The 24,261-nt window shown below is 39.4% G+C and overlaps 1 protein-coding gene across 6 annotated transcripts; it reads right to left on the minus strand.

Annotated features, from left to right (window-relative positions):
* Window positions 1–9,025: 9,025 nt before the first annotated feature.
* LRRC3C (leucine rich repeat containing 3C) lies at window positions 9,026–23,660 on the minus strand. 6 transcript variants are annotated; one of them, XR_015746066.1, is made up of 3 exons: window positions 12,540–17,800; window positions 11,667–11,793; window positions 9,026–9,725 (listed from the first exon to the last, which is right to left on the minus strand). XR_015746066.1 is itself a non-coding variant. In XM_087947894.1 (3 exons), exon 3 carries the CDS (start codon window positions 13,492–13,494, stop codon window positions 12,712–12,714), a length of 783 nt encoding a protein of 260 aa, XP_087804020.1. In that variant the 5' UTR covers window positions 13,495–13,597; window positions 14,417–14,474; window positions 22,999–23,660; the 3' UTR covers window positions 9,026–12,711. The 6 variants fall into 6 exon arrangements, 4 of the variants coding, with proteins under 4 accessions (XP_087804020.1, XP_087804016.1, XP_087804019.1 ...); XM_087947894.1 differs by adding an exon at window positions 22,999–23,660 and having other exon boundaries at window positions 9,026–13,597; window positions 14,417–14,474; XM_087947890.1 differs by adding exons at window positions 19,505–19,628; window positions 22,999–23,660 and having other exon boundaries at window positions 9,026–14,474.
* Window positions 23,661–24,261: the final 601 nt, after the last annotated feature.

The raw sequence follows: 24,261 nt of genomic DNA on the forward strand, positions 1-24,261 counted from the left end.
AAGATGGTCATGATATCAACAGATGAATCTAAATATGACTAAATCTGGATCCCACATGCTTGATTAAATAATTCCCTAACACACCTAAACAGCACACACCCCAAAATCAAGTTCACCATGGAAATGGAAACAAACAAACAACTACCATTCCTAGATGTACTAATCTACAAAAAAACAGATGGCACACTAGGACACACCATATACCAGAAGAAAACACACACCAACTGCTACCTCAATGCCCAATCCCACCACCACCCAGCACAGATAAACTCTGTGGCCAAAACACTAATTGCCAGAACCAAACGCCTGGCAGACAAGACACACATAAAGACTGAACTATGCACCCTGACTAAAGTACTGACAGCCAACAGCTTCCACAAAAGCAAAATCACTGGCCTGACCCACAAAAACACACTGAGACATAATGGAGACCTAGAAGATGAATAGACCTATGGAACAGCTACAGACAAGAGGTACTACAGACAAAATCGGTAAGATATTACACAGACATCACATCAAGACTGCCTTCAAAACAGACAGAAAAATAGCAGCCATCCTAAGAAACCCCAAAGATAAAATTGACCTGGAAAACCAAGGCATATATATGAAGTCCCCTGTGCATCATGCCCTGCCACATACATTGGACAGACCAATAGAAGAATAAGTACCCGCCTGGATGAACACAAAAATGCAGTAAAAAAACTGGAACACACTTCCTCACTAGTCCAACACATGAAAGCCACAGGTCATAGCATCGACTTCAATGGCACCAAAACCCTAGCCACTATAGAAAACCCCAGCTACAGAATTATCAGAGAAGCCATAGAGATTGAAAAAAGACCTGAAAGCATGAATAGAAGAGATGACTCCACTAGATTGTCAATTATTTGGAAGCCTGTACTCACAAACAAAAAAATCTCCACACCACAAGCCAGGCAAACACCTGGGCACAAACAGCCCCCCGATACCTCCAGCTCAAACACACCCCAACCAGGCACCCAGATGAAACCTAGCTTCCTAATAAATGATGACCATCCATTTACCCTAAGCCAAGCCGCACTAAAAGCCCCCAATACAGGAAACACAATGTTGCCAGCCAATCAAGACCAAAAAAAAGCTACAAAACAGACAGAAGATATTAGAAACACCAATCAAGCAGAACACAGCAAACTCCAAGGCCAATAAACACAGACCAAGACTCCCAACCAATCAGGGTGAAGAAAAAACCATTCTGGCACAGCAGTAGGCTAGCAACAAATTTAAAACATAAACGGCTGTGAAAGTCTGACTCACAGACGAACACATGGCAGAAGCCTGATGATGGCAGATGAGATTCTGCTGAAACGTTGCTACAACTTTAAAAGCACAATTATAATGACGTGGGAAAATACCCGAACAAAGCTGAATACCATACATGTAAGTACCCACAAAAACTATATATATATATATATATATATATATATATATATATATATATATATATATATATATTATTTATTAGCCAAAAATTTTCTCTCCCAATTAATTGGTAGCTAATATCCAACATTGTCATAAAGACAATGTTTATATTCCTTCAGCTATTGCTGGATGTTGCTATGAAAATGCTTATAAGTAACAAATAGAGAGATAGCAAGTCCCATTAGACATTATTTGAATACTGGAGACAAAAGGAATCCTCACTATATTCAAAGCATTTAGCCTTCATACTACTTGTGTACAGGACTGTACACATTATCCTAGTCAATTTCCTAGTCAATTTCAAAACAAGTTTTCCATTCATTTTATTGGTACGAAAAATTAAAACAGAAATATTGTCGCAAACATCATTTGTGAAGAACTTACAAATGATGGAATGAATAGAAAACTTGTTTTGAAATTGACTAGGAAATTGACTAGGATAATGTGTACAGTCCTGTACACAAGTAATATGAAGACTAACTGCTTTGAATATAGTGAGGATTCCTTTTGTCTCCAGTATTCAAATAATGTCTAATGGGACTTGCTATCTCTCCATTTGTTACTTATAAGCATTTTCATAGCATCATCCAGCAATACCTGAAGGAATATAAACATTGTCGTCATGACAATGTTGGATATTAGCTACCAATTAATTGGGAGAGAAAAATTTTGGCTAATAAATAATTATAAATAAATAAATAAATAAATAAATAAATATATATATTCTTAAGTTTTCATGGGTACTTACATGTATGGTATGGTGGTGAAAACAAAAGTTTATGCTGATGAAAATAGCACATGAACAACTTCACTAATGATCACCACTTAATTTGTTTGGTGCAAAAAAAGTGGTTGTTGGAGATCTCATCGTTGAAACTGGTCTCTTGTTTCCTTTTTTACTAGTACTTTGATGCTCTTTTGAACAGGTTCATAGAATTGTCCCTAAAGAACACACAGTCAATGCAGTAACTTCAGTGGTGGGATTCAGCCAGTTCACACCAGTTCAGGAGAACCAGTTTTTAACCTTCTGAGCAGTTTGGTGAACTGATCGTTGGAAGAAATTATTAGGGCGGAGAACCAGTTGTTAAATTATTTGAATCCCACCATTGAGTAACATCATGCTATTGTATTACCACTCTGATTCAGCTACAAGATCATCAAAGGCAATTAAGAAATACACTGAAGATAATTCCAGAAATAGGCACTATGCCCTGTGCAGGTTCCCTCTTATTAATACATTCAAACATTTTCCTTATTGGATGTTTTCACCAACAAGGATCATGTTTGTACTGTTGTCCAACATGTCCCCCCAAATGCTCCTTGGTCTGCCTTTGCTCGAAATATGTTGGAGGCATATGCATCACAGTTTACTTTGGCAGTTTGTGCAAATTGAACCAATTATAGTTTATGGAAGAAGATGTGATTAACCTAATCAGGACTTAGAGCAATGTATATTCTCAGTCACTCTTTTCAGTCTTAGATCATGGAGAGCACAGAAGCAGCCTTCTTTGATTGCCCTTAAAGAATAATTGTTGACTTACCCAAACTCTAATGCCTTTAGGTTTCTTCTTAGATTTAACAGTGCTCTTTGTTTAACAGGAATAAATCTGATGTTGAATTTAGCAGAATCTGTGCAGGGTCAATCTTTCAGGTGCAATGCAGGTTGAAATGAATTATGAAATGAAATGCTGGCCTCTTATTTTATAGTAAGAGGAGGAAGTTAAACTTCTGACACCCATAGTCAGTTTCTTCCCCTTCCCTTATGACTCACAGAAAATGCTAGTATTCATCTGTGTAAGAGATTACAAGAGGGGATGAATATGATTTGTTCATCTTAGGGTGAGGGAGTTCAAAAGTGCCAAGGTCCAAGCTGACCTCGAAATCATTCTTCTTGACCTAAACCTGATTTTCCCCGACAATCATGCTAACCAAATGGGCAGAGGATGAAGCCTGCTGTGGTGACATTAAAAACTGCACAGGCTCAAAAAACTGAAATTTCTGTCATGTTTCCATCAGCTGGTCCACAACTTTATATGATCAAAAACTGATTTGTTTAGCTTCTGCCTGAGGAATGATTGATGTGGTGACATCAATGAGTGGAAGTAGCAAGCCCAGTATTCTTGGCCCTTTGGGGGTATATCAGTTTGGGGGATTAAGTAAAATGGTCATATTAAAACAAAGAAACATTTACTAATCTTTCATTTTCTGGCATATTAGAGGGAAGGGATGACAATTGCCTCCTTGTGTAAATTGATGATTTGCTGCCTAAGTTTGGTGGCAGATTTTTAAAAGGATACAGGGACCAAGGAAAGTGCCAAGGAGGTTGTAGATTATTATAAGTTGTCAAGTATCCCCATCTCCAGGATATTCCATTCCATTCCCAGTTTCTGGATTTTCTAGTCCTTTCTCCCAAAGTCCCAAATGATGCTGAATTGGGGGTTGATTATCTAAATTAGGGGGGTCAAACTCCCAGCCTGTAGGTTGGATGTGTCATGTGCTGGCCACGCCCATGCCCAGTTTAGCGAAGAGGAAAAAAGTCCCAATACATCATGTGATGCCGCCGTGATGGTGTGAGTTTGACACTCCTGATATAAATTATCCAGATTTGCAAGGTGGAAATGAAAAAGAATTCTCTTCTTAGATATCCTGCCTTTTTTTAGTGCAGCAACTTAGAGCTCAGGTTTTGATGTCATACAGTACAATGTTTTCCATTTCTGGGTAGCCTTAATATTGTGCTCCTTTTTCATATTATTATATTATAGTTTTAATTGTATATCACCCAGAGTCACATTTTGTGAGGTAGGCAGTCATATAACTATGAAGAAGTAAATAAAAATGAAATAAAATAAATGATAACTACAACCAGGTGTAGCTCTAGAGTGCTAAACAAATGAATGAGTACAATCCCAGACAAGAATCCAGCCCTTCGCTCTCTCTCCTTTCTGAAGTCCTGAAAATGTGGAGTGGGGAACCCCTCTACCTCAGTATGAAAATAACCCCTTTGGTGCTCTGTTTGTTTTGCTTCCCTTTTGTTGTCCTATTGTTTTCTATTTTTATTCAATGTACCCTCAATAACCCCAGCCTACTTTGGAAAAGCCTTTTCCAAATTGTCAAAGAAATCGTGCAAAGTCTGCAGTGATGATTTGACTGGGTCACCTCTCCTACAGGAAGGAGTCATGTAATTAAAAGCGGGCTTTCCTTTCCGTGATGCAACACTGCCTGTTTTGCAACTCTCACAATTGGCTTCCTGGGTTACTAGTCATACTTGTCAAACCCCAGGATTCATTATTTTTGAGAATTTTAGTGCATCTAATTAATGTGGAGTGCATGTTTATAATTGATTAATGTGTGTTATTTCTTTAGGCACTTTCAACTCTTACAAAATCCACTGGGTTGTGGATGGGCTATAAATATTTTATATCATAATAAAGTTGACACTTTATTCTTCAGCACAAAAGGCTCCTATAACCAGCTAAACTACAGATAAGAAAAGTAAGGCAATTCCTGTCCCCAGGCTTGAAGTCTAAACAATGACACAAAAAGATAAAAGGGAAGAGATGGAACGAAGGAAATCAGCGAACTCGTGTATTAATAAAAGTTGCATACTTGTTTTATAGTGACAGTCATCAGAGTCAGTAATCTATCCTTAGAGAAACAGAGGACCTTGATGAAATGGCTGATATTGTCAAGAGAATGCCATGAAGAGGTGCCTTCTTCTGTCTGAATGCTCTCCAGGTGTGTGGACTAACACGCAGAATTCTTAGAAGTGGCCATAGTGATTGGGGAGTTGAAATGCTAATACCTGAAAGTTGGGCAATGTTGAGACACAGAATGATCCAAGGCAGGAATTGTTATGATTGGTCCTCTACTGGGGAGCCATTTGTCAAATGCAGTGTTGTGATTTTCTAATTTAAAAAAAAACACTCTTCATTGAACTTTTATTGTATTAAACAGAACTTCTCTTCAGAAAATGGCTGCCTGTTTCTGTGGGGGGAACATTTTTCTGAAGGTATCTGATCTCGACATATTGTGAAACAGATCTCCTAAATCAGATACAGTTACAGCCAGTATCTGGAATATACTACAATCAATGTATTAGAAAATCCTTAACAGTCAGATAGAATAATTATAAAATAGGATATAAATGTATGTATGCACTTATAATGCAAAGCTAAGATATGCTGAAACCAAGATCTATACAATAATTTAGTGGTCTTCTTAAACATAACCTTAAACCATAATTATTAGTTTTGTGTATTGTGAAAACCACTTAGTATGTTATACATTTAGTTCAGCATATCACCCATGGTGATAAGGCAGACTCCAGTGCTGATTCATTTTATGTACAGTATCCGTACAACCCAATCTCTTATGCTGGCTTTCCATTAGCTATTAGCTCTTCCTAATAGCTGTATTTTTAAAGGCTATTTTGTTCTTTCCCCTATTTTCTTGGTTTTATATTCTTTTACACTTACTGTTTCGGGATTCCTTAGCAGTACAGACACATTAATTACATGATCAATAGTTGTCTAGAATCTAGCTTGAGACAACCCATCCTAGGTGCTTCCAAATATTTGGCCTAAAATCCTTTTACCCGCAGCCAGTATTTTGAAGGGATGAAGCTGGAGAAGGCTATTTAATGCCAAAACACTCAATATAAGCCCGTCCAATAGAAGAGAATCCCAGGCAGTGTAATTTGGGGACTATTGTTCTTTCCTTAGATTGTATGTATAGAGAATACAATTTTATTTCTATAGTTTCTATAGTTACTCCTTATAGAAGCAGTGATCATAGTGTCTATCTTAAGAATTATAGCCTTAAAAAAGTACTGACAATTAATTCATCAAATGTCTGTATGTAAAATACATTTACACTCGTAGCAGTTCAGAAATGGTATCTTTCCTAAAAATAAAAATAAAAGTTCTTGAGGAAAAAAGTTGAAGTAATTGTTTCTTGACTTCCATTCAGTTACCCAATTATCCTTCATTTATGAGGAAATTGTGGTAATAGCAATAGCACTTAGGCTTATATACTGCTTCACAGTGCTTTACAGCCCTCTCTAAGCGGTTTACAGAGTCAGCATATTGCCCCCAAAATTTGGATCCTCATTTTACCCACCTTAGAAGGATGAAGGCTGAGTCAACCTTGAGCTTGGTGGGATTCAATCTGCCAAATTGCAGTAGGAGTAGCTTGCAGTACTGCACTTTAATCACTGCACCACCAAGACTATTTCCAGTGATAAGAATGTTCCCCAAAATCTCAATGCCCAAGGATTTAAACATAATATTTTAAATTATATCTAATAGATACCTGTGGTTTCGGTTGACCTTAAATAATCCTTAAAATAGTGAGTTAAAATTCAGTTGAACTTGCTCTGAGTTTGCACAGTTGAAATGAAATATTGTTCTGTAACAATTTGGTGCACAAATTTCTCCTATTGTAACAGCCCAATTCTTATAGAGTATCAACTTCCTGTATTAGTCACTCATTCTTCAAAAAAGGGCTGAGGTTGGATGTTTGTATGTATGTATGAATGTATGTGTGTGCATGTATATAAAATAACCAAATTATCCTACTTCAGACACAATATGTGAAAATCTAGCTGTCTGGAAAAGGCTTTAATGTTGGGGAAAATGGAGAAAGAGAACAGGATGGCCAGCAGAAGACAGATGGATATAACCTTGTAAGACATGAAGCTTAGTGACAGATCATCATGGAGAAAACAAAGTACACAATCAATTAATAAAACAGTCAAGCAGGTCTCTTTCAGCTTTCAGAATATCAGTTTGCTTCCAGCCTCTTGGTCCAGAGGATACACATGACCCAGAAGATACTTGAACATGCCAAGAGGTAGAGAAAGAAAGTGCAAAGATCTCCAACAACTATAACTACAGTGGGTTTTTAAAGACAAGCTAATCCTGAAAGACACACCTTGGTTATTTCAAATATATAGAATACAAATTCCATTCCTTTCCACATCAGTTTGTTCTGGAAAATAATTATTTTTCAAACCCTTAAGAAACAAAGTTGGATTGTGCAAACAGTTCCTGCCAAATAATAAATAAAATAAAGCTTTTTTTCTAGATCCTTATACATTTGTCCCATTTATTGCATTGATAGCAAACGATTAATCTGATAGCCAAGACATAATATTGATTTCCTTGGCTGCTGCTCTCCAAATATGTTGAAATTACAGTTCCCAGATTTTCAAGGCAGCATCACTTGCACTGTGTTGATTGGGAATTCTGCTGGTTCATGCCCAAGAAATGAGGAAGAAGATGGTAACTTTATCACAAAGGCTCTGATAATGACCTTGTTCTCCAATTCACAAATCCCCAGGGGCTTGTTTTATTCATTCAAGTATAAGATAGCATTACACATTCTTGACTGAAAGTAGGGTAGTAATATCTTGTTTCTAAACCTTGAGCAGTATAAAAAGGAAATTGGGAAGGCATTTAGTAACTCAGAAGAATATCTTTGCAGACCCACCAAGAGTTGGAATTTAGCTATAGTATATTTTAATCCAAAAAGAGCTCAGTAAAGTAGTTACTCTTGCCTGACTATTTCTAAAATTGAGGACCAAATCAGTCATACATTTTTGCTAAGGCCCAGCTAAATATAAGGTATGTCTTAGGGATTCTGTTGCCCTGACTGGGTTCTCATTTCTGCACAAGTCAGTTATAAAGCCCCAGGAGTTGTGATTATGAGGGGTCATATTCAGTTACAACTAGTTATCTGAAACCACCCATCTCCTGCACTACTCAGAAAGAGAACAATGAAACAAGCTCCATGAATGATTCCTGAACATCTCCAGAAAGAAGTTGAAGCAGCAGGCATATTCTATCCCAATCCTAAGGCAGCAACTCCAGAAAGAGACTTGGAGACCTTTATTTTTTGTAGCAAAGTAATTTTCTTGTCCGATACTACTACATCAAGTAGAATCTGAGCCTCTGTCAAGCTCTACACTATTATGTGTGGGATGTTAGTAATGGCAGTAGTTTTCCAAAATGCAACTGGTATTTTGTATACACATGAAAATATGATTATATATATGTATAGTAATTGAGTACAGTACAAGGCATATCACTTGTAATCATAGGAGAGATAGGAAGTGCCAAGAAGACTGTGCATTTTAAGTTTCAGATGTTGCTGTCATCTGTGTTATAGAGTGTTCTTTCATTTTTGTTCTGGAAAGTGTGCAACTTTACACCCTTTTTCTTTTATTTCTCAGCAATTTTATTTTAAATGAATCCTTTCCTGTCTATCTGTTCTTTAGCGGGAACAAAGATCAGGATATTTTTCCACTCACCTACCTCATCCATCATGTACATTAGCCAATTTTCTAAGATGATTTTTGGGGAACTATTAATTTGACCAATTCATATTAACTTAATCAGTTTCATAATGCCAACACAAAATAGTTGATTTTCATATTTATCAAATTAAAATGCACTTCTCATTGCAGAATTTTTGGAAGCAATCCGAAGATCCATACCTTTCCAACAGCATGTTTCATTCTCAAATTCAAACTGAGTTAATTTTGTAGCAATAACAGGAGACATTTACATTAATATTTAGTAGTATTTTTATTTGGTATGTGGTTATATCTAAGTGCACTACAAAATCTATATCTATCCATCCATCCATCCATCCATCTATTTTGCCCACTGCAGGAACCCACATATCTTGGTCCTTCCCATCAGTTCAGCTGTGAAAACAAGGACCTCTTTCCAGAAACACAAGAACATCATGCCACCATCCAATACATCCTGCTTAATTATTGTTTATTTATCTTTTTTTCATGGGAAAAGAAAATTAAATAAATAACATTGTTGGGGAAGGGAAAACAGGAAATATTTTGATTATTACATAACTTCTTTGTTTCTCCCTTTTGTGCATGTGTAAAGGTTTTCAGTGAGCATTCTGATTCTCAAGATTTTCTTTGTGCGCAGCTCTTTGTAAACTACCAGCATCCCATTAGAGGAGTCCAACTGCATACTGGGAATGTAGAGAAGAGGTACTAAGTTTGAAAAGCTCAAGACGTAAGGCTGCTTATCAACGGAGAAAGAGAGCATGTACGTTCTTCTCATCCTGTGTTTCCTCAATACTTGGTCACAGTAGCAGGTCAGGTCTCATCTGGGTCCTCACACACCAACATTTGGTGACCAGTGCCCTTTCTGTTTGATGGTACACAACAGCAGCATAATCTCTTTCTTCCAATGAAGGCGTTTTGGCTTTTATTGGTAAGGATACAGAAGACGGAACCTCTTGAAAATCAAGGGAAGAATTTTGTTACAAAGTAGGTAGGACTTGCAAAAAAAAAATTGTCCACCCACAAAAAGCTCTGCCCTGAAAAACTAGACCATAAAGCTCTTGAGGAGGCAACCTCTCAATAAAGGGCACTTGAGAGTATGGCAGGTCGATGCAATCTCTACCTCTTACCCTCATGGGCCAGAGCAGAGTGTAAGATGGTCTAGTAACCTGGCAGGGCAGAATTCCCTCAAGTACAAACCAGGTAGGCACATGAGGAATAAGGTGGACCTCCAGGTCATAATGGTAGTTTTGAATGATATGCCACACAGATGGTTTCATTGCCTACAACTCCATCTCCAATATTAAGAACCTCAATATCCAGATTAAGTAAAAACAGTCTCCAAGCCTAGCATACTTCCCTAAAGTTCTCCACATTTGCTTTTTCCAGTATTTAGGGAAATCTTGACAAAGCAACCCTTGAAAATGGCACGTTGGTATATATAAAGGTGGTGCAAGGTTGGGTAGCAGAAGACATCAGAAATTGATTACATTTTCTACCGACATTGTGTCTTAGTTGGAGCCACTGCAAGTGTTACATCTGGATAATGTTGTTTCCCTTAAAAGAATCTACTTATGTGAGTAGCACAATGTGGGGATCACAACCATGTCAATTCCTGTCACATTTCAGATAACTGGAGATATGGAGGATATCACAGCTAAGGTGTGAGAATATCTGGCTTACATTCATGAAGATAGGTAGGAAGAATAGATAGGCATTCAAGGGCCAGCCATACTGCTAGTGGCCCAATTTTAACCATGCTGACCAGAGAGGATGAATTTTATCAGCGTTCCAGTATGAGCTACAGTCCTGACAGGCACCAAGTATGTAAGACTGCATTTCTTAATATCCCCCATCCTGCTACATATTGAGACTGCTGGGGGTTGTATCTGACATATCTGGAAAATGCTGGCTTGAGGGAAGCTGTTACAAAAACTTTTTTTTTATCATTGCTCAAGTGTTGGATTCTTATTCACACAATTCTTATTCACACAATTTCCAGGAATGCAAGGTGCGCATGGCTCCCCCACCCCCTTCTTTCCTCTGTTTCACAGGTTCATATTTCTGGTTCTGACAAATGGGAAGAAAGCAATGTCTTTTAGAATCCAGTTAAGTTATTTTCATATTTGATTCTAGAACTGTTTTTGTTTTTAAAAAAGGTATTGAAGAACATAACCCTCATTATTCTATTCTATACCTTACATATGCTGTAGATGTATTCCAGTACATGTTTGAGTACTTATCCAAATATTTATATAAGTGATCCATAAGTCCATATTCATGAGTAGAAGTGAAGCATTCCAGCAAAATGGATATCCAGCTATTGCTACAGATTATATTTAAAAATTGACCCATTTTAAAAACTACTGACATGTTTGAATTTTCACTTTTTTTAAGTCCAGAAAATTTAGCCAAAGAAAGTGTGCAGTGCTCCCCTTAAGAGAAGAAGAAAAAATGACAACTGCTATACATTTCTTGGCCATGTGACACATGTTGCTTATAGGTGCCCAGCTAAATAATGTTGGCTATTGGTGGATGAATTCTGTGTAATAATAATTATTTTTCTAAGCTATTTCATCAGAATGAACAACGCTCTCAACTTTTAGAAGTCCTGTATCACTAGTGTCATGATGCAACCATTTGTAACGAGAAGAAAATGAATGAAAAGCATAATCACACATTGATCAAGTGAAGTCATGGCACAGCAGATTCCAATTTTTTTTAGAACAGAAGAGCTGCAGGCAAGGCTGCTTACCTAGGACCACACTTCACCAAGCCATGTGCTGGACAGAGAAGTTTTGAAGCAAGTGAAATCACGTGCTGCCTCTTCCCCTACGCACAAAGTAACTGTGTACATACCTTCAAAGCTAACTGACCTGGCTGCAAAAACAGATACCTTGTCTGCAGCTTCTGCTGTTCCTGTTGTTCTCTGAATCAAGGTGATTATGAATGTTTTCTTTGTGTCCTTTTCTGAATTTTTGCTGCATCACTTCAGTTGGGATTTTCCATTTCTAAATAGGCCCCTAAATAGGATAAAATTTTTAAATAGAATCTTACAAGAGCAGAAAAAAATGACAATGGCTTAAAATATTCTTTTGACCCTTCTTTCTGTCCCTCCCTCTATACTTAATATACTAATAGATTCCTCAAATAAGAAAAATATTTATTTTTTTAAAAAAAACATTTTTATATGAAGCATTGGAGAGGGAACTCAGCAGTGGTTATCAACGTGTGTGTTCAAAGAAAAGGATCAGCATTTGAATTTGGGGTTATTTGCACATGAATAACAGGCTTGCATGTCTTCTAGTACTTAATTATTACTATTATTATTATTATTATGTCTTCCCAAAACCTAGAATACTACCGTTGTGTAGGACAAGTCCTAAAAGCCCAACACAATTAGTGGGAGCCAGGTTGGGGACTTTTGCTCTTAACGCCAGTAAGTTAGGGCTGCAGCAAAATCCTTGTGACAACAAGAGAAAACAACAGAAATCATCTCACTCCCAATTCTTTGCATCTCTAGAACATTATATGATGGGAACTTCTTCCATGGAATAGTACAAGTTGAGAGCTGGGAGGTTTTGCAAAGTCTGAGTGTGATGGTGCCTCCATTGCAGGACTGAGAAATAACTGATATATAACATGGCACAATTCCATACATTGAATTGTGCCGGTGAATTCAACCATGGCTATGATTTATGATTACTTGTGTATTTTCATTGCTTAGGAATGAAAGTAAGAGAAGCCTTTTATATAAGCAAGGCCTTACCTCCTTAAGTCTTTTAAAAATTTCATTCTTTGTTTAATAACAGTCTCTTCAGCCATTGTGCATTTAAGCATCTAGCAGACATGATCCACCTGAAGTAGATGTAAAACCTATCTACTCAAATGGACAATAGTTTCCTAGGGATTTGTGAGGGTGAAAGGATTATTAATTTTGGTCACACTACAGTGCTAATTGTAGATGACTCTTCTGATTTCTTCTGCTTGCTGGGCAAGGATTTGAGATACTCTAGGTGTCGTCGGGCATCCTCTTGATTCTGCCGGACATAGTAGATTAAATATGAGATCACCATGGCGAACCAGCCGAACATGGTAACCAACATGGCGATGTCTGTGGTCTTTTTATAGATGTTGCAGAAATCTATGTCTCCAATCAACTGCAGAAAAGGCTTCCCAATGTGCTCTTTCCGTGCAGAGGCATCACAGACAATCCCATCAGAAGTACCAGCAACCAGCTCTACTCTCTCAACGAGCTGCTGGAGTGTGCAGTCACAGAGCCAAGGATTGTTGGATAAGTTGGCTTTGGCTTTTAGTGCACTGAAGACATCTTTATTGACTGACACTAGCTTGTTAGAAGACAAGTCCAGTGAATGCAGGTTCTCTGACAAGCCCCTAAAGACTCCAACTTCCATGCGATTTATGACATTGTGGGACAAGTCTAGTTCTACTAGAAGTGGCAAATGTTGGAAGGCGTCATTGGGCAGGAAAGAAATCTGGTTATAATCCAAATATAACTTGTTGGTATCATTGGGTATATCTTTTGGGATAACCGTAAGTTGAGCTTTACTGCAGCGGAAAGTTTTGAAGCCATCTTCAGTGGAGGGGTAACACCCCTTGGGAAAAGTGGTGGCTGAGTGGAAACAAAAGGCCATCAGAACAAAACTCTGGAGGAGCAGCCACATGGCAACTGAGTGGTAGAGGAACCAGTCCAGAAAAGGCATATTGGGGCATCAGGTAACTGTGTATCCACTCTGTCATCTGTTCCTTCCAGTACTTTCTGTGTTTCTTAGGAAGTCTTGGAGAATATGACTTAGGGAGTGCTATCTGTGGAAGACAGAACAGGCGGGGGAAAGCTAGGTATGAACCAACACTTTAGAATTTCCACTATCCAAACAAAAGGTACCTGGTCTGGGTATATATTCTATATTAATGCAGAATTTATTCACATTGGGCAAAACTGAAGTGCAAGAGTGTATCTCATCAACTGGAATGTATCTCATTACATTCACACAAAGGCTAAGGTCACCTTCCATAATTAATTGGGTAGTTTGAGCTGTGATCATGCATACTCATCCCATTCCATATGGCCCTTTAATCATGGTTTACCCAAGACTGAACTTGTTATGTGAACCCAGACTGCCATTTTCTATTAACAGAAGTTTTAACTACAATTTCAAATATGGGTTCACATTCTAAATTCTGCTAACCAGGGGGAGTGGCTGTTCCCAATTTGACAGACACATGAAGTTTTAGGCAAGCTTAGGACTTTGATGAGGAAGGACTAAGGTATTGAGGGATAGCACTGTCCACTTCGGTGATTTAGTGTAATATGCACTCAGTAGGTAAAATAAATAAAATATATCTGCAGGTGGATGAGAGGCACCTCCACGTACTCATGTTAATTTGCAGACAATTTATCTGTCTGTTACACTTTTCCAGCAAAACACACCCAAAGCGACTATAGATGTAGATATTAGCTACTTATTTTTTTAATATATCTAATGAAAATGTTGCAACTTAACTTGAGAACCTGTGAAGTTCCCATATACATATTAAGATAGCCTCCTTTTTCTTATCCATATTAGCCCATGGAGGTTCACTGGATGACTTTGGACCCAATCACTTTCTCCCATTCCAACCTACCTCACAGGGTTGCTGTTGTGGGGAATAACAAAGGAAAGAATACGATGCATGCCAATTCCTGTTCAAAAGATGGGAGATGATAGAGGGAGGGAGGGAGGAGGGAAATTAGGTAGATGATAAACAGATAGGTAGAGATGAGACTATAATTCTTTTAACAATGCCACATTATAAAAAGCAAGCTTCTGGCAAGGTCACCGACTCCTAAATTCCACACCGGAGTATTGAATTCAACCACCTAGTCCTGGTTGCAGATGAAACATACATCAGCTCAGGTGGCTAGACCAGGAATTGAGAACATGATGCAAATCAACCATTAACTGTTTTTTCAGACTATAGAGATCTCAATTCTTTTTTGACAGAATTAGTTGATCTGAAGAAAGTATAGTGTCGGTAGCCTGTTAGAACAGCCAAAGATTAGCACAATGTAACTGCAACACAAATCCATTATAGTAATGACCAGGATGTAAAGCATTGCACATTTACTATGGTACTAAGATTTTCCCTATGATATCCAGAACATATTTTGTTGAGAAGCTTCAATTATCCATTCCACTCTCCAACTGGGGGTACAAGGGGCTGTTATCAGCACCCCACTGGGCATACTCATAAGTATCATTCTGAGAGGAAACAAAAGACTTTTTAAGAGTTTGGAGGGAAATTAACCTGGGATTCTGAAAGCAGTTTGTGAGCGGTTTTTTTTTCAAAGATCTGTCATGGGTACACTTCACAAGCTGGTTGCCATGATGGATCACATCAGTCACGAAACAGAAGGTTATGTTTTTCACACCATCATCTCTGGTCCTGCACAATGTTTATCACTACAATTTAGCACCATCTTTTTTTTCTGAGTAGGTGACAGTCACTTATCACTTTTATTTTTTTTAAAAAAAATTCCATTCTTGCAAATAAAATGAGGTTTGAACCTGTCACTTTGCTTTGCAACAAGTCAGATTCCCATTTAACTTCTATTGGTGTAAAATAATATTTTTTTAAAAAAATTAGTTGCATGAGAGCCTGGTGAGGAATATGTTTATAAGCATCACTTCTGGAGTAGGCTTTGTATTTAAAACAGACAGATCTGCTGAAAAGACATGTCCCTTATTTGGGGAGCTTACAGATGATATGTTATATAAGAAAATAATGATTGGACCATTGCTTCTGAATTACTTCCTTGTCTCAGTCCAATGTATTTTAAACAAAGAAATATGGGATAAGGCTCCCTCATTCCAAGTAACACAATCCAACTATGTCTGAACAAGAAAGACTGTAGTTTGAAAAAAGTTCGTTAAGAGAGACACATATAGACTTGAAAAGTTTAGATGCTCCATACTATATTTTGTAAATTCCCAAATAAATTCTAAAAGAGGGGGGAAAAAATCAATCAGATGAGTTTGCGGTGGAGTTGGGGAAGCTAACCATTAGCAAAAAAAAAAAGAGAGAGAGAAAGAAAGAAAGGAAACCTGCTCAGAGGTAGACCCAGTTCCATTGGCATCAAATCAGCTGTTTGTGAAATATACCCATGTAGCAGTTTCAACCTTTGTCCTGCACAGAAATGTCACTGCCTATCAAGTAACCAAGAGAATCTCTAGTGTCTGGATTAAGCTTTAATGTGTTTACTCTCTTTTCAGCTATTTTAAACACCAGATATCAGTTCAGTTCAGTTCAGGTATCAGTTGAAATAACTTCATTGGATTTCAGTGGGAAAGAGAAAAAATAATTGGGTGTGTCATTTACCATATAGCTTGCAAACTCTCCAAGTGGTTTCACCTATATGTTAAATTTCCTGGAGATAAAATAGAACAACAGAACCAACAGAGACATGTGTTTGCTATCCAGTTCTGAATATGAATAATTCACTAATATGTCCAAAACAATCTCCTACCCACAACTGTAAATAGATTGAAACATCTGCCACGTGAGCATCATTCAGAATTTTTTTTTACAATTAGAAAATAAATAAAATAATAAGTATAATAAACAGAAAAATCACCATACCCATCTCAGAAGTTGTTTCCTTCCCCTATTTTTTTTTTAAATGTGGAAAGTAATATCTACTGATCCAACTTCATCCCAAAATGCACAAGTTTTAGCCTTGGAAAGGGAAGATTTAAAAGGGGGAATCTTGTGTATCTGATTGAATTATCTAATACAGTGGTACCTCCGTGATCATTGTTAATTGGTTCTGGGTGGTGCAAAAACAATGAGTACCAAACCATTTTTCCCCATAAGGATTAATGTAGTAAGTCACAAGGCAGCCAACATCGGCAAGTTCTAGCTAGTGCATTGAGTACCAAACAAACAATGAGTACCAGGACAAAAAATTTGCATCAAAATGCATTGAATATCAACTCTGATGGATTTCAAAGTAGTTGAGTACCAAAGTACCACTGTACTTGTTGCAAATCACATGCTAAACCATGATTTATTATATAGTTAGTTGAATATGCCACATATTTTGGTTTATATTTTTATATCATATAAAGTATGAAAGTATGATTCATCAACTACAAATAGAGGCAGGCATTGATTTATGACAATTGAGCCCAAATATTTTTTTGCTAATTTGTTAAGTAAGTTTTGCCCCATATGATAAATTTTCCTGCCACATTTGTTAAGTGAATCACATCAGTTGTTAAATTAATAACATAGTTGTTAAGGGAATCTTCCTTGACTTTGCTTGTCACAAAAGGTGACCACATGGCCCTGGGACACTGTAACCATCATAAATATGAATCAGTTGTCAAGTGTCTGAATGTTGATCACATTACTATGGGGATGTTGCAGTGGTCCTAAGTGGGAAAAATGGTTATATATTTTTTTCCGGAGGCTTTGTAAATTCAAATGGTCACTAAACAAACTATTATAAGTTGAGGACTACCTGTATTTGTTTCCATATAATACATGACACACAAACCAAATAAATTAAACTCAAGGGTTAATGCTGCAAATTTTCTTTGTAATTAGGAATCAGTGGCTAAAGGTCACTCTCAATGCACCTCATTGAATACTAGCTTCTGCTTATATATCTTTATATCTTTACCTCTAAGGATGCCGAGAATATTTGTAACTTTTCTTCTAAAAAAGGAAGGAAAGAAAGTGTGTACATCATAGTCAGGAAGCAAAATGTACATACTGTACTTTTTTAATGAACACTATGCAATCAGTGGGACAGCCTAGTGCAGAGGTGGTATTCAGCAGGTTCTGAACCGGTAGCGGAAGTTTTGAGTAGTTCAGAGAACAGGCAAATACCACCTCTGACTGCCCCCCCCCCATCTATTCTCTGCTTCCCGAGTCCCAGCTGATCAGCTGAGTCTTCTTTGGTTGCCCTGCACAGGAGAACGGAGCTGAAAGCAAGTTAGTGGGGTGGGGAGGGAATGGGGATTTTGCAGTAACCTTCCCCTGCCACGCCCTCCAAGCCACACCCACAAAACCGGTAGTAAAAAATTTGAATCCCACCACTGGCCTGGTGGCTTTCCCAGATATACTCAATGGATCTTTGCCCAGTATATATATATATATATACATATATCTTACAGCAGAACTATAAAAGGTTAAGAGTGTAGAATTCCATCAAAGGAGCCAAGCAAAGTTGTTTGGGTCTTTCCTCCCTTTCATGAAAATGGAATTTTTGCCAAAAAGGCAATCCCATTAAATGATGAAAAAGATTCAGTTTTAGTCCTTATAAATGATGGATTGTTGTGCTTAAAAGCACCCAGAATGATGAGGAAATCCCTGCCTAAGATAGACTGGCCAATTAACCACTCTGATTACCAAGAATGCTTGGAGCAAGCCCCTTTGAAATTAATATACATTAAGGGGCTTTAGGTCTAAGAAATTACAGCTTTCACACATAAAGCATATTATACTTGTTTTCAAGACAGTAGCTAAAGAGACCTTAGCCAGTTAGGGCAACCATTTGCAGCAGAGCTCTGATATAATTCAGGAACTAAAGGAACTAAAACTACTAACAGAATAAGGAAGTTGGATCACAGCCTTGTATCAAGAAAAGAGCACAGGAGCTAGAATTGAGGTGGGAGCTAAAGTGGCTGCCAGTGTCGAAGGAGAAACTGTGAGCATTCAGTGGATCAGTGTTTCTTAACTTCAGCAATCTTCAGATGTGTGGATTTTAGCTGCCAGAATTCCCAAATCAGCATGCTGCCTGGAGAATTCTGGGAACTGAAGTCCACACATTTGAAAATTGCTCAGGTTATGAAACATTTCAGAATTGCTCAGGTTAAGAAACACTTCTGTCGATTCTACTCATTTTGATGGAAGACTATTAGCCAAATGAAAAATCTTCATTAAAATCATTTTTCTTCTGTTTTTGAAAACAACATTTCAGCTATAATAGAAAGAGAGCGCATTAGCCTGGCCCTTTAGTTTTGGCTTGCATAAATAGGAAAAGTAGAAAAATTTCTAGTAACTAAGCCTACCAAATCTGAGCTACTAAACTCCTGCTGATCAAGAGGGTTACCACATAGTTACCTTGGCTGCCCTTTTGGGATCATCTGAATTTTTGCAGCTTGTATTTGGTATCCCTTTTCTGATTAGTAGTGATGAGACAAAATGGCTTTCAAGCACTCAGGTAATATTAATTAAATGAGACAGGCCAGGTCTGGATTTGGCTCATTTTTTTAAAGCTTTTCAGACCCTTAGTGTGCCACAAACTTTGGGAAGGCAGAAAATCAGCAAATTGCTTGTATGTACTTATTCAAACATTTAAGTAACATTGAAGCTGCCGGATTTTTAGGTTTTAATTTACATTTTGTAGTGTCAGGTGAACAGACATTCAAGCAAAACAGGTTTTTTTTTCTGGGATTCAGGACAAATATCAGTGACTCGGGTATTAAGCCTCTCGGCAGCTGATATTATCTCTTTGAAGCCACTATTAATATTATACACCCTCTACTAATTTAGTTCTAAACATTTAACTAGATTAATTTATAATGCTTATTGTAACAAATGGTATGTCACTGCATTTCCTGAGTGGCTTTCCATATCAAAAGAATAAGATTAAGAGCAAAATGCAATTAGTACAATTATAATCCAATGTGCCATCATATGGGGGGGGGTGTAGCATGATCTTACTCATCTCCAACTGCCTTCCTGAAGAGCCATGTTTTTACAGGTAGGAGGGGTTGGTCCAGATATGCAGGAGTAAGCTGTCCCAAAGGAGGAAGGTCATCACTGAGAAGGCGGGAGCCCAGAATCCCTGAAGACAGCAGCAGTAGAGTCAGAACATATACAAATCTGGCAAGCATCCTAATTGAGCAATACAAAACTAATAAGGCAGAGCACTACGTATGAAAAGGGAAGAACGGTAGGTTAAAAAGCAGGGCAGAACTGTCCAAGTAGCTACTGGTGTCCTACTTGATGTCATCATGTGGAGTTTCCTCAGTAACACCTCTGTTATCTATTAATAGGTGATAATGTCAATGATACCATGCCTCACTCCACTCTCTTCTTAGGAACACAGAGGAAGAAGTTAATACCTTATTCCTACTAAAGGCAGTGGGCACTTCCTAGTAGATCTACAGTAGTTCTTGACTTTTCATCATGGGAAACTTCAATGTGCAAGCTGGGTTTACAGAAGAAGCAATTTTATTGCTTTGTTCCTTTCTCTCGGAATTCTGCTTAAATTTCCCTCTACTGAGAGGAAGAGGGATAAGGAATGAGGGAGATCAATGTCTGTATACTGACACATATTGGGACTCACCCCTCTGGAATATCCTCTGTCTGGATTATACACTCAGACTGTCCCTCTCAGCCTGGGCCTCTAGGAATGATAAGTGGACCATAACATTTTAAGGAAACCAAATCAGAAGCCTGAAAATTATGGGCACAAGGTAGAGTGCCAAGTAATTTCAACTGCTCATGAGCCTAAATCACATGAGATGACCAGGATCCTGATGTTTACAGGGCCAGTTTTTCTCATGTGATGCTGCTCAAATAATATGAGGGCATTCTTTTTCCAAAAGTATAGGAGGTCTGATAGGCAAGGTCCTTTAGAGCTGGAATTTATGTGGAATTCTTTTGCAAGAAAGCTTTGTCTGTTACATTAACGTCCTTTCACTGTCAGCCCTTGTCTCTTCCAAGCCTTTTCTGGGATTCCATCTAAGATACATCTGAATTGATGGTTTAACAAAGTGATAACAGCAAAAGCAACTCCATTCAGAAATAAATCCCACTGTTTCCCAATCAAGTACCTTCTAGATGTTGTATGACTACAATCCTAGAATTCCCTAATCAACATGGCTATGCTAGTTGGGATTGTGGGAACTGTAGTCCCAACAGATCTAAAGGATGCCAAGGAAGAGGAGAAGCATTGAAACCTAAGTACTTCATTTGTATCTCCCAGTGCCAGCCCTGGTATCTTTATGAGTGTTGAAAATTGCCTTGGGAGCTTTTTGAACAAATGGGAGGCAATTAAAATGTTTTAGATAGACTGCACTGAACATTTAGAATTTCCCTAAATTCTTACTGTCTGAACCAGCTGTTTAATAAGCCCCCGAGCAACAACATGAACTTTGCTTAATGTACACAATATGCAAAACATTATTTGTGCAAGTATTGTCAAGAAGCTGACCCAGTACAAGGATGTTCTTTTTACACAAAGTAGCCATTGTGTTCACAGCTCCAGAGGAGCCAATATGGAAAGTATCCATATCTCCTGGAGTGTTTGACATTTCCATACTTCTAAAGACTGCAGCATGCACACCTTTGCTGATTTGTTTTTTTTTTTAAGGCTAACTTCAGAAGACATTGAACTGCAGATTTTGGTATAGCAGAACAAAACCATCTCTTACACACCCCTTTCTTCTATTTTTTTGATGCTGCTATTCTGATGTCATTTTTCTTGGTAGATTTAATCTGCAGAAAGGAAGTCTTCTGCAATAAAATAAGGAGGTCTTTTTCTTAAAAAAAGATCTAGAGCAATATTGCTCTTAAGCAGGATGGATGGATGAGTATTAGAATGGCCCGTCTTCTGGGACAGCAAGCTAATGCTGTAATGTATGTGTATGGGGAAAGTCTGGCACTCATGCATGGTAAAAATTTGAATCAGGTTTGCATCATGTGATTTACAAATGCATCATTTCTCTTCAACCTTGCATCACACGTGGGACTATCACCTCTACTTCCAGCATTATGGTTTGCAGAATGTGGATGATGGGAGATGTGGCTCCGTACATCTGGGAAGGGAAGAGACATTAGAGAAAGCTATGCTAAGATGAGACTCAAGTTTGAAGGGAAGAAAAGCATGTTATGTTTCATTTTTTAAAAATGGTGTAGCATTTCAGTACTTTATTCTTGCTATTCCATTTAGTCTAATTATTTTAGAGGATCTCTGTGTGTGTGTGTGTGTGTGTGTATTCATACACATGCTCCTGACTCTCTGATGAAGAGCTAGGAGAATGGCTACAACTGGCCACTCTCTAGCATGCTGCTATGAAATAGCTCACAAAGTAGTACAATTATGTTCTTTTTAAATATAAGCAAAACTTACCAGAATGTGGGAAAGCTATGTTAAACAAAAAAACATAGTGTGGTTGAAAACTCTTAACCCACCGTGAAAAATCACTAACTTAAATAATGTTGCAACAATGGTTTCCATCAGACCAAGTGCGAATGAAGGTGCAAATCAGCTTTCTCACGATCAAAATCTGGATCCTCCCCCCCTTCTTCTTCAAATTAAGGTTAAAAAGCCATAATCTTTTATTTATAAAATATTTTATATGGAAAGTAGCCACAAGGGGGCACCCGGGCAGCTCGCTCCCTAACAGAGACCGCTCGGGCACGCATGCACACACTCGCCGCTAGCTCGGTGTAGGAGATTCCCCAGCTTTAGTTGACAATAGCACAATACGCTACGTCGTTCCTAGAAGTTCAGATAAGGAAAGCACAGGGAGTAGCAGAAGGAACGGCGGAAACACGAAGCCTGCTTGGTTCGGGCTCAGGATTCCGTTCCGCAGCTGGTTGCCTTACCTGGGTCCTGAAGGAGGGTCAAAAAATCACACACCCCTTTCCCGCCCCCTCCGGAAAATCCAGGCACTGTGGCCCTTCGAAAGTGCTCCCCCTCGGAGCTTCCCATTCTTTCTAAGGATCGCCGAGGCTGCGATCCCGAGCTGGCTGAACCAGCCACAAGGCCCACGGGGGAGGTTTCGTCTGAGTAGCCAGAGCTGTCTTGGGTTGCGGCGTGACTCCATTGCCCCGCGATTGCTCCTCTGCAGGATTCCCAGCGATCAAAGATGTGCAGCCTGGTCACTGCGATTTTCCACGCATTTCCTCGGAAGTAAGCGGCTCCCAGGGAATAGTGCCCGAGGGGCTGGCTTGCTTCTGAGTAAATACCAGTTCAGGTGCACGTCTGTCTAGGTGGGGGCTGGGGGAATGGAGAAAAAAAAATAGTTTGTCCTCAGATGCAACTTTCACCGATGCGGGAAAGTTGCACCAGCTCGTTCATACTGCAGCCTAGCGCCTCCTCCGCCTTTCTGCAACTGCCTCGGGCTTTCGGAAGCGCGGGCCCCCGTTTGCTCGCCTCATTCGTCTGTTCCACACGCGCGGGGCGGAGGGAAGATTGGACTCACCTGCTGTCTCCTTTTGCCTCCAGCCACCGGTTTCCTCGGTCCTCCGGAGACCTGCAGCCCAAGGGGCGAAGGAACAAGGCGAATGGGTGGAAGGGGCGTCTTCAGAATCCGCCACGCTCCCTGTCCAAGCAACAGGCATTGCGGCTTTTCTCCCTTTCCTCCCCCCTCCCGCCTTCTCTTTTTTTGTTATCCCTTGAATCCGCAGGCTTCGGAGCCTCCCGGAACCCAAAATCGGTGACCCCAGCCCTCCGCAAGGAGCCCCATCACGCCCGGGCAAGGCGCGGGAAATTTGCCAGGCGATCACCGCCACGCGTGTCAAGGTTGGACTCGCTGTGCTAATAATGTCTGCGGGAGGCGGACACTACCGGGTCCCTCCGGTCAGAATTTGGGCAGCTTAGGAGAAATCGCGGCGGAGGGAGTAATAAAGTCGCGGTTCCCGGGGGGTGGAAGGTAGATGTGTGTGCTGCTCGGTGGAAGAACAAGCGTGTTCGTCTGTGTGTGTGTGTGTGTGTGTGTGTGTGTGTGTGGTCGCGCGCGCGCGCGCCCGTCCTCCCGCCACTGGGCGTTTGAGCGAGGGTGGGTTTCCCCATTCTCTGAGAACGACCGCTCTCCTTTGGGGATTGAAAACCCCGCCTGGCACCAGAGCAAGAGCCCGCCCCTACACACACAGAAAGACACGCACACACGTCGCCGCCTGCAAATAGAATTTTGCCCTTAGGTGGGAGAAAGCTCACCTGCTGAAGTAGGAAGGGACGATAAGAACAGAGAGGGCAACCCAAGGCATGCGGAAGGGCATAATTGTCAATCCGCGCGCTCGTGAACACCCGGACACAGAATTTTCTTGGGTGGGTAAAGCGCTAACATTCCGCGGGACGAATGAACCATAGGCTTCTTGGGACTAATGCCCCCACACACACACATACGTAGTCATCCCCCCAAATAAAAGCATCAAGTGAGCAAGCTTTAAAGCTCATGAACATTATTGTTCAGACTGAATGTGAACCTGGCAATTCCAGACTGGATCCTTGACATGCATTTTACAGAGAGAAGAAATAAATTCAGTGTTCGGCAAGATATGTAGAGAGAATGAATGGATAATGAAATGGAAAAAGGGGGTTATGTGAAAACTTTCTGCCTTGAAAAGAAAGAGGGAGGGAGGGAGGGGGAGAGAGAGAGATGGGTCAAATGATAGAAGGGCAAGGATGGAGGCTTAAGAGAGAGAGAGAGAGAGAGAGAGAGAGAGAGAGAGAGAGAGAAAGCAGA

This window comes from Notechis scutatus, chromosome Z (assembly GCF_049901735.1).
Source record: "Notechis scutatus isolate UNSWTSFEM ecotype Mainland chromosome Z, rNotScu1.2, whole genome shotgun sequence".
Classification (NCBI taxonomy): domain Eukaryota; kingdom Metazoa; phylum Chordata; class Lepidosauria; order Squamata; family Elapidae; genus Notechis; species Notechis scutatus.